The 10,196-nt window shown below is 41.8% G+C and overlaps 1 protein-coding gene across 8 annotated transcripts in view; it reads right to left on the bottom strand.

The window, feature by feature from the left end:
* Positions 1–1,166: 1,166 nt before the first annotated feature.
* PLCE1 (phospholipase C epsilon 1) overlaps positions 1,167–10,196 on the bottom strand; it is a 160,546-nt gene continuing 151,516 nt past the window's right edge. For 7 of the 8 annotated variants that reach the window (XM_077350294.1, XM_077350299.1, XM_077350295.1 and 4 more), the window contains 5 exons: positions 9,304–9,513; positions 5,399–5,560; positions 4,889–5,107; positions 4,186–4,383; positions 1,167–2,392 (listed from right to left, as the gene is read on the bottom strand). In XM_077350294.1, the coding sequence (XP_077206409.1) occupies positions 4,207–4,383; positions 4,889–5,107; positions 5,399–5,560; positions 9,304–9,513 (768 nt within the window). In that variant the 3' untranslated portion in view covers positions 1,167–2,392; positions 4,186–4,206. The remainder of the gene's footprint in view (positions 2,393–4,185; positions 4,384–4,888; positions 5,108–5,398; positions 5,561–9,303; positions 9,514–10,196) is intronic. The other variant, XM_077350298.1, reaches the window with a different exon arrangement.

Below are 10,196 nucleotides of genomic sequence, written 5' to 3'. Positions count from 1 at the left end.
TTGGTAGCTTTGACTCTGCCAAACACACACAGGGATGGTGGAGGGTCCTTGGGTCCCCTCATGCCTCCAAAAGGGACCAATAAGCAATGTGCATCGTAGCCTGCATAGTATCTTCTTCTGTACAATGATCTGTTGATGAGAGGTTCAAAGTGAGGGCTTTAAAATAAAGAATGGTAGCATTGCTGTGGCATTTAGATAAAGTCTCCCTCATCCCTGAGACAACTTCAGTTTGGTAGCCCTAAATTTTGCATGGCAAAGCATTTAAAGAGTGGCAGGTAAATCCAGGGAAAGTTTAATACTTTCTTTTTTATTAATTTTTAGGAAAATTTAATACTTTCAAAGCCCCTGTGGTAACAGTGAAGCACAATGTTCCCATAATGGAGCCCCACACTTCAGTGCTCCTTGAAATTCTGCTCCTTACCCTCCTTACTATATAAAAGCATTTCACATAAACTGCACTGTGCTCTGAGGCACGAGTTCTATGAAAAATGAACATGCAAAAACTTATTCACAGAAGATACGTATCCCCATACCCACACGGTTTTAGCTAATTGCTTGGGTTTTGAAAAGACTTCAGATTTGTCTTGTCTGAGCTGGAAGGATCCATGAGAACTTTGAACAAATCTATTTGCTTTAACGAGACACAGTTCAAGATCATAATCTAGTGTCATTGCTCACGGGGAGAGGGGTGGATGCTTTCTGCACATGGACACCTTTCTTGTGGTCTGGCACTCTATCCCAGCAACACTATTCCTCTGCCTAATTTAAAGACTAAATGTAAACAAACAACATTCTTTTCTGAGTTTAAATGCTGATAATCTTTCCTGCAATTAGTATAAACTTGATTTCTTTGCCTCATCAGAGGCTATTTTGTTCCTCTTGTGTTGGAGGTGAACAGTATATTTTGCAGGCAATGAAAAGTAAGCTTTGTAGGCTGTCCAATCAGATTAAGGTTTTACATTCCATTCAGGTTCAATCTGTTTTTCAGTGTTTTACTTGCTTTGAACTGAAAGGCTGTGCTTGTGATTTATTCATACATTAAGACCCTAGTGAAGAGCAGGTGTACTGCTATAGCTGGTAGTTCCCCCGCATTTTGAACAGTTCAATTTGTGCCATAATTATCAAAAGTAAAGCAACCTACGGTAAATTGTCTTACTTTGTGCATGTAATATTAAATAGATTTTAATAGCATTTAGCACATTAACAAAAGAAGAAAAGTTACAGCTAGCACTAACCATACAAAACTGTCAAAGCTCATGATTTTGCAAACATATACACATCCTTTACAAGTACTTCTATGTAAACAGAAAGGACAAGATATATACTGAAGACGCAACAGAATAATGTAATCCTCCTATGTTAAAGATTAAAAGCTCTTTAAATAATGCTGCCAGCTACAGAAGTACGAAACAGATTTTGAAAATAGATTTTAAAACTTCGGTACTACCTTGTTGTTTTTATTAAGAATTCAGAAATAAAACTTCAAGTGGTTAGGTTTAATATTTCTACTGACCAATATTGTAAAGTTTTGTTTTGTTTTTTGGGTGGGGGGATTTTTCCTGAATTCTCTTTACTAACATCAGGCAGTTCTAAACCAAGAAATATGTAAAATGTTCAGCAAAGCTATGTAGAATTCTATAAAACAAGGTGTGATAATTACATTATACAGTGGCACATACCTTGGACTTTTAAAATAAATAACAAACAGGAAAACCAAGATATGCTGCATGAAGAAATGTTGCTCCTAAACAAAGTATCATCAAAGTATGTATACTGGCTGTACAATGACTTTAAGTAGACAAACCATAAACAGCTGTGTATATTTACTAGACCGAAATCTGTGAGTTAACTATTTACCTAAATCTACCTGCATTCACCTAAAACTGTGTATATAGAAGAAATTTTTAAAATTAAAAGTGTATTATTTTACATAACACACCATGGCATACTCTTGGCCTTCGTTTTCCCTTAGGATGCTTAATTAAAATATTTTATTTTGCTTACGCTGTAACCTTACACTGTAAGGTCTCCATTTAGATGGGCAGCCCAAGGCGCCTGCTTCAGCCTCCTCGTGTGGGCATGAAGAAGGAAGGGATCTTCTTTCTGAGTGCTAACAGGGCATCCTTTGAAAGCCTCAAAACCATTCACGGACTGGTGGATGCCACCAACAGCAGCATCTAGATCACACCTGCTGGAGAGGCCAAGCCCCTGCTGGGTCAATCAGTTCCAAAGCATGGGTTTTCTCCACATATCTGTGTGTCTCGTTCAGGCATTTCTGGCACATGTTCCAGTTAGCAAATCCTTGCAAGTGACTGCTCCAACAGACGGGATCAATCGTGTTCTTTGCTTTTCTCAGTTTCACTTCGTCTTCGTCTTTGCAATTATCAGTTCCCTAGAATCCAAAACAACGTAAGGTTTAAATCTGACTTAAGCAATGCTGAGTTCTGCAAAGTGTTTCAGAACTGTTTTGGAGCAGTTTATAAAAATGCAAAATCACAAACACTGCTGATGAGATATAAAGTGAACGTACATTAGATGCATGTTAGAGCACTGCTTGATCCTCCCGTTGTGATTTGATTGGCTAAAAGGTACTTTCATGCAAGCCCTGACCTACACAGCCCAATCTCGTCAAATCTGGGAAGCTAAGCAGGGTCAGCCCAGGTCAGTATTCGGATGGGAGACCACCAAGGAATAACAGGGTTCCAATGTGGAGGCAGGCAAACTACTTCTTGCTTGCTCTGAAACCCCCCACCCTCCCAGGATCACAATAAGTCAGGTGTGACTTGACAGCACCCCCCCCCCAAGCCCTTTTATACAGAATTGTATTCCTGCATATGCAGCACTTCACAAATGGAGGCTTAACAACAGATGGGTAGAGAAAGGGTTGTAAATTCTGGAAAAAAATGTATTTGTAGTGCCTGGTAAAGCATATAATAAAAATAGTTCAGGCTGTTTACTGACAAAGTTCATCAGTGAAACAGTAAAATCTACAGGGTTTTTTGAAAACATCTATATATCTTTCTCAAGTTTGAACAGATCTGCAGATATCGAAATCCAGGGATTGGGCCCATGATGAGAGAAAATATTTTTTCCCCTCATCCTTCCAAGTTTGTAGAAAAAACTGGGGGGGGGGGTGAATCACATGGGTGTTTTTAAATTTCCCCCAAATAACAGCGTTGCCTGCGCAGTCAACACATTACCTTCTACGGCAGTGAAGGAAGTTGAGGGGCTATGGGGCAGCAAATATTGCAGCGATGCTGGGAGAGAGGTGGGCTGACAGCCAGGAGGTAAGAAGGAACAACACTGTCTATCACCACTGTGTCCACACAGTGAAGTCCAGCCAAGCCGTCCTGGGGGGGTTCCAGTCTGCAGGAAGAGGTGGGCTGCTTGGTTGCCGACTGTGACTGTTCTGCTCAGTGCTTTGTGGATAAAATCTCTTGATCTGTACCAACTTCAACTCTACATTAGTCCTGCTCTGTGATTTTTCCCTCTGACCTCTTAAATGTCTCCATCTCAAGAAAATGGAAGCTGGTGATTAGACTCTTGATATATTTTTTTTCATTTTCAGAAATCATCTAATTGCAAATACCATCCCCATTGGAAGGGGTGTGTGTCCAAAAATGCTATAGTGATCAGGTCAAGAGGGCATTGTCATCCACGACATCCTGGGCACAAACCAACAGATTCCTGTGACGCACAACCACCCACTACTGAGTGAAACACAAGCAATTAAGGAAAGGCTTCTGGATCTCACAAAACTTAATTTGTAGCAAGTACATTGCTTTGGAATCAGATTATCTGTAAAAGCTCCTGATGAGTAGAATTGGGCTTAATGGGAGCATGAGAAGTTGCCTTGTGAATGCAATTGGAAATTTCACTCAATGGAAAGAGTATTCTACCAGTTGCTCTCTTCCCTGGATCCCTAGAAATTAAAGGCAACCCACTGCAAAAGTACATGAAAACCATTTCAGAACACTACTTCTTAGCTAAGCCTCATTTATTATTTGGGGAAAGGCCACTGTTTCAGAACAGAAATCTCCTAATGGTCAGGACTGGATTATCACATCACTGGAAGTCAGCCAGTGTGTTTGTCCATGTAAGATGCACCTACATCAACTATGTATCGTGCCGTTTGCAAAGTAGAAGTTGCATTTTATTTAGAACAAGGGCAACAAATCATCATACCTGAATATAAAATGCAGCAGATTATTCCATGATGTCGCTGAAGGTCAAATTGCAGGCAGTCTTTTCATCTTTACTTTGGGGACCCTCTGGAGAAGTTAGCAGAGGTGGGGTTATAAAGCCCCTGTACTGCCTTGATTTGGTTAGTTTCTTAAACTCATTAGCAAATGAGAGGCCTTTTCTTTTATCTTCACGACTGGTCTGCATAGAAGTCCGACAAAAGAAGTGATCAGATGGCAAGAATATGGTTTATGTAGTAGCAAGCCTTCAAAAACCAACTTTCATAGAATCATAGAGTTGGAAGGGGCCAGACAGGCCATCTAATCCAACCCCCTGCTCTATGCAGGATCAGCCCAAAGCATCCTAAGGCATCCAAGAAACTTTCAAACAGTTTGATTCATTATTCTTTTTTTTTTAACCTGCTAAATAAATAATGGTGGGGAAAATATTTTGCAGTAACCCTTCCCCCACTGTTCTCCCAAGTTTTCCCACAGGTGAACCCTCAAAAGGTAAGATTTGTGCTTAACTATGTCCTGAAGAAATCATTTTTAAAAGCCAGGTAAGTATTCCTTTAATGGCTCTAAATTACCTTAGGACATTACTTAGAATACATATCCATTAAGTTGACAAAATGAATATAAGCCTTTTTTCCTTACACGGTGAGTGTAAACATTTTTTTAAAACACCTTCCAGTATTAAAACTTACATGGACCTGCTCTTTAAGTTTGAGGATAAATTTCCCAGCTCCTTTCCACCTGTTCTGAGCCTGGAACACACACTCTTGGTCAGACAGAATCCGCTGAGAGGTCTTGGAGGTCGATATCTTCTTGTTTGTGGCCTCTTTTGTCACTTCCTCCAAGAGCACATAGTCACTGGGGTTGGGATTGTTCAGAATGCTGTAGGAGTATTTGGCTTTACATAAAGTCTAAACAAAAAGGAAACAGGATCACAACCTTCCGTTGATCTGCAGGACGAGAGCTCAGCTAGTGCAAGCTAACCTAACTTGAAGCTGTTCATTTGTTGAATTAAAATTCTGCCTAACCTGCTGATAAAAAAAATTTACTCCCTCAGGCCCGTACACATCAAGAACCCAATCGTGTTGGCTGTAGTACTCAGAACCAGCACCCACTGTGGTATATGAGGGACATCTTATGTCTTTCAGCCCCACAAGAGACCAGTGAAGGGTCATGAAAGATGATCTAGGCAGATGGTCTACCTGCTGGATGACGTCCTGAGCTGTACTGAAGCGAGGAGCTTTGATGACTGTCCGAGGCTGTTCGGGGGAAACGTCGTGAACTTGGACAAAGAAGCTGTCATCCTCAGAGATAGTGACTGCTTCATCTTTCTCCTCCTGAAAGAGATTTCTCCTATTCAAGCTCTATAGAAAAACATCAAAACATGAAAAGTAGACTTGGTTGGTTTTGGAAAGGAGACCAATGTCACCTACAGGGATGCAGAAGTTGTCAATGCATGGTTTTTGCGCTTAATGTGGTGTGAAAAATATAGGGAAACCCGGTGGCCAGACCAAGCTTTCACTTGCACGGATTATATTATAACCATATAAACATTTCTAGGTCACAGAGAGTTGCTTGAGAGGCTAAGGAACATGGGAGATTCTCCCAGATGCTTACTGTCTCAATAGTAGAAAGAAGGGTCAGTTCTTTTAGCAAGAGGGATGGACTGATGCATTTAGGGCACTATGAGCCTCATTGCAGCTCAGGCTACAACCCAATGATTTCATGGCTTTTTAGCTGCCTGGCATACATTCAGCACACCAACAGAAAGACTCTGCAAACAGGTTAGCAGCAACATTCAGTGTAGTTCTTGGCTCTGCAGGAAAACTTTTACAGAAACAATTCACCGACAGGCTGGCGTGACTAAAGGATTGCTCTTATTAACTGGCCTGCTCCCTGAAATATCTGAGGCCCTGCTTTCGAACGCTGGTGTGTGGTTTTGCTGTGGCAACATTTCAGCTGAAGAACTCCCTCCAAGCATATTTACCTGGGGCCTGTCAGTACCATTAACTTCCCAGCAGTAGGTCAAAAACAGTAAGAGCAACTTTACTATTGGTAAGCACTGCTTATTATTGAGTTTCTTATGGTCCTTGCCTGTATGGTTTTTCCATCTGCTTTGATGTCTTGCTGTTTATCGTTTTTAAATTAAATTGTCTTAAAGGGCCAATTTCAGAGGGAAGGAGCTTTAATTAAAGCATTTATATAAGCACAATTGTCAAAGCAGGCAAAGAAAAATTCCTGCAAAAAACCCTAAAACTCTACACTTCCATCAGAAATGGCATCTTACGTTATTGAATGTTTTAGTTCCTCAAGAATAAAAACCAGCCAACCACATCTTCTCCAAAGTACAAGGAAGTCTCACAGTCTTGGTTATGTTTACTGTACGCTGTTGCCAAGTTTAGGTGCCAATGACATACCTCTGTGGTTTGCCTTGCCTGCCTCAATAACGTGTAATTGGTGACCTAGGCCAGTGGTAGTCAACCTGAAGCGTTTGCTGGCAGGGGCTCATGGGAATTGTAGTCCATGGACATCTGGAGGACCACAGGTTGACTATCCCTGGCCTAGGCTATTTTCCTTCTTTCAGCTTACTACTGACAGTTGTACAGATAGAAACACAGCTCACAGCTAGATCTCATTCTCCGGTCTTGACTTTCTGATTGGAAAAGGGGTCTACTTTTTCATGCCATCCGCTGGATCAGGGCAAACACTGTAAACCCCTGAGTTGTAGCTAACCTGTCAAGGCTTCCCACACAACTCCAGACTTTTCATATTTCTTGTGCTGAAAAACGTATAGAGTGATAACGGTGAATTCACTGAATAATCCTCAATTGTCTGGCTGCTGAATAAACAATGTTAGCTATAATCCAGGCTAGTTTCAGTAGCTATAAGCTCCACTGATTTCATCAGTGTTCTTATGTTTCTCCCCCTTCAATCAACAGTGCAGAGTGTGGTCAGTTCAGACACTTCATAACAAGCTCAAGTTTGCGCCTGCAAGTGTACACACACGCCGATACTGACTTCATGATTACTCACTTGACAGTGCAAGTATATGCAACCCTATATCAGTATAACATACATTTAAAAAGTCTTAAGCATACACTGAAAAAATGTAACGGTAGAATTCAGTATTGGTTATTCTGTCTGAATCACAAACTATTATTTGTTTTGGTTCTCCCTCCAAAGTAGGATTCCAAAGAATGGCTTAATTCTGGTTAGAAATCATGGTTTGGGGAGAACAGAACCAACCTCCGGTTGTAACTTAGTAGTAGCGCTAACATTGTTATGTATGCAGACATGTTTCAATCAATCAATCAAACTTTATTACAGTCGTTCAGACACGTTTCAAGTCTGAGCCACACCTGGAGAGATAAGGAGTGGCCAACCATGTTTTTTCTTGTTACGCTTAAATCATGTCATAGTTTCATGCAATACTTAAGAGCAGGGGTAGTCAACCTGTGGTCCTCCAGGTGTACATGGAATACAATTCCCATGAGCCGCTGCCTGCAGGGGCTCATGGGAATTGTAGTCCATGAACATCTGGAGGACCACAGGTTGACTACCCCTGCTTAAGAGTGCTTAGAATCACAGAATCATAGAGTTGGAAGGGGCCATAAAGGCCACCTAATCCAACTCCCTGCTCAGTGCAGGATCAGCCTAAAGCAGCCATGTCACTGCTTAAAGACCACCAGTGAGGAAGAGCTCACCATCTTTTCAGGAAGCCAATTCCATTGCTGAACTACTCTTACTGTAATGTTTTTTCCTGAAATTTATCTGGTACCATTCCACACATAATACTGCAGGCCCTATCCTCTGCTGTCAACAGGAACCGCTCCCTGCCAAGTGACAACCTTTCAAATACTTAAAGAGAGCAGTCAAGTCACTTCTTAAGCTCCTATAGGCTGAATATGCTCAAGCCCTTCCTCATAGGACTTGGTCCTCAGGTTTTCCTCTGAACCATTTCAATTTTGTCCACACGTGTTTTACTTATGGATGGACAATACCCCCCTTAAAAACAATCTTAACTAAAATTTCTGCTCATGCAAGCCACTTCTGTTTAATGGAAGAGAATGTTCGTGCCCTGAACCCCTTCTGCTGCTGCAAAAATACTGTTCCTGGACAACAAGAGATCCTCAGAACAGCGGTTAGGGCCAACATAAGGGGCTGCAGTAGGAAAGGGGGATTGGTGGAAATAGTGTTAGTGGAAAAAATTGCCTGGATCCAACCCAATGTGCACTTTCTGGGTATGATCATGACCCAACAAGAATTCATTGTAAAAATTTTTGTCAGAAATGTTAAAATATGGAATGGAAAGATGCAGGAAAAACAAACATTTAGATATACCAATAAAGACAGAATAATGTAGCAGCCACATTGCAACACATGATTAAGGCAGACTTAAACCTCTTGATATCTCTGCTGGGTTGTGACCACTGTGCCTGAAACACAGGACACATTTCCAACCATGAGAATACCCAGCACAGAGTAACGAAAGAAGGCCAGTTATAACTTACAATGAACAACGATGAACATCCCGGGAAGCAAAACAAACTAAAACTAAAACTGCCCTGAGGATAAACTGATGAATTCGATTTCAGTGATAAATCAGAACATCTTTTCAGTGGTGCACAAAGGTCCAGAGGGGTGCTATATCACTCAATAAGTCAATCAATCAATCAACCAGTCAGTCAGTCAGGCAGTCAGCTCTTCTGTGTGACTTCCTTTTCAGTCCCCTACATCCACAAGAGCGAGTTCCAGTAACCCAAACAAGGAACATGCTCTTTTTGTCGCTCTCATGATGATAGGTAAAGGTAAAGGTCCCCTGTGCAAGCACCCTTGGGGTGACGCCCTCTAGCGTTTTCATGGCAGACTCAATACGGGGTGGTTTGCCAGTGCCTTCCCCAGTCATTACCGTTTACCCCCCAGCAAGCTGGGTACTCATTTTACCGACCTCGGAAGGATGGAAGGCTGAGTCAACCTTGAGCCGGCTGCTGGGATTGAACTCCCAGCCTCATGGGCAAAGCTTTCAGACGGCTGCCTTACCACTCTGCGCCACAAGAGGCTCCTCATGATGATATCATGATGATATCAGCAAGCAAAAGAGACTCACTTCCTCACGGGTTTTAAAGATAATTCTTCCAACGTAGCCTTCTTCTGGAAACCAGCTGTTCAAGAGCTGGACGAGGTCCTCCTCCGGACTGAGAACTCTTTGGAACGGTGGCTTCCTGTGCTCATTTCTTTCTTTAGATATGAAGCATTTCTCCTCCATCAAAAAGTAGTCTGTGGGATAGTTTCCAATACCCTTCGTAGTAGCCAAAATCTAAGGGAGAGAATGATGTTAATAATTAGAGCGCAGACTCTTGCATGTTCAGTCAGTTGATGGTGCTGATAACAAAAGCCTCTTATTGATTTATTTTGCATGTAGTGAAACATTCTTTTTGCTGTATTGTTACACTGCTAGCAACTCAGAGTGCCTTTCCTCAGGCCACGTACATATGGGGGAGGGGGATACACAATCTCAGCAGTTTACTATTTCAGAGTAGGCAAATGCCGTTAAATCTTATTTCTGTCTAGTTTGGCTTGCCAAACCATTTATTCATAATCCCAGGACAGAAGAGCATTTTCCCACTGCTGGAATAACAGCCTCTGTTGAGATAATCGGTATGAAGTTTTTCCACTCGTGAACTTAGCCCTTTTAACTTTTATTTTGCATTTCAATGAAGCCTGGGCAAAAGAAACTATGCACAAAAGCTTTCCTTTGCTGACAACTGCAACCAGCCTGGCCATCATTCAGGAAGAAGACCCCCCCCCCCCCTGTACACACACACACAAATCCACAACAGACATAATTCTGACCAATGGAGGATCCACTAACACTCACAGCAGGAAGAGAATCTAATTTCTCCGTATATTCCTCTCCCCCATGATGTCCCATATCTGACATTCCCCATGGCCTCTCCTGTTTCCCTACTTTCTCTCCATCCCCTTCACCAGCCAACCCAC

Source organism: Paroedura picta, chromosome 8 (genome assembly GCF_049243985.1).
Source record: "Paroedura picta isolate Pp20150507F chromosome 8, Ppicta_v3.0, whole genome shotgun sequence".
Taxonomy (NCBI): Eukaryota; Metazoa; Chordata; class Lepidosauria; order Squamata; family Gekkonidae; genus Paroedura; species Paroedura picta.
Note: the sequence above shows the minus strand (reverse complement) of the source record. Positions and strands in the feature narration are given on the sequence as shown.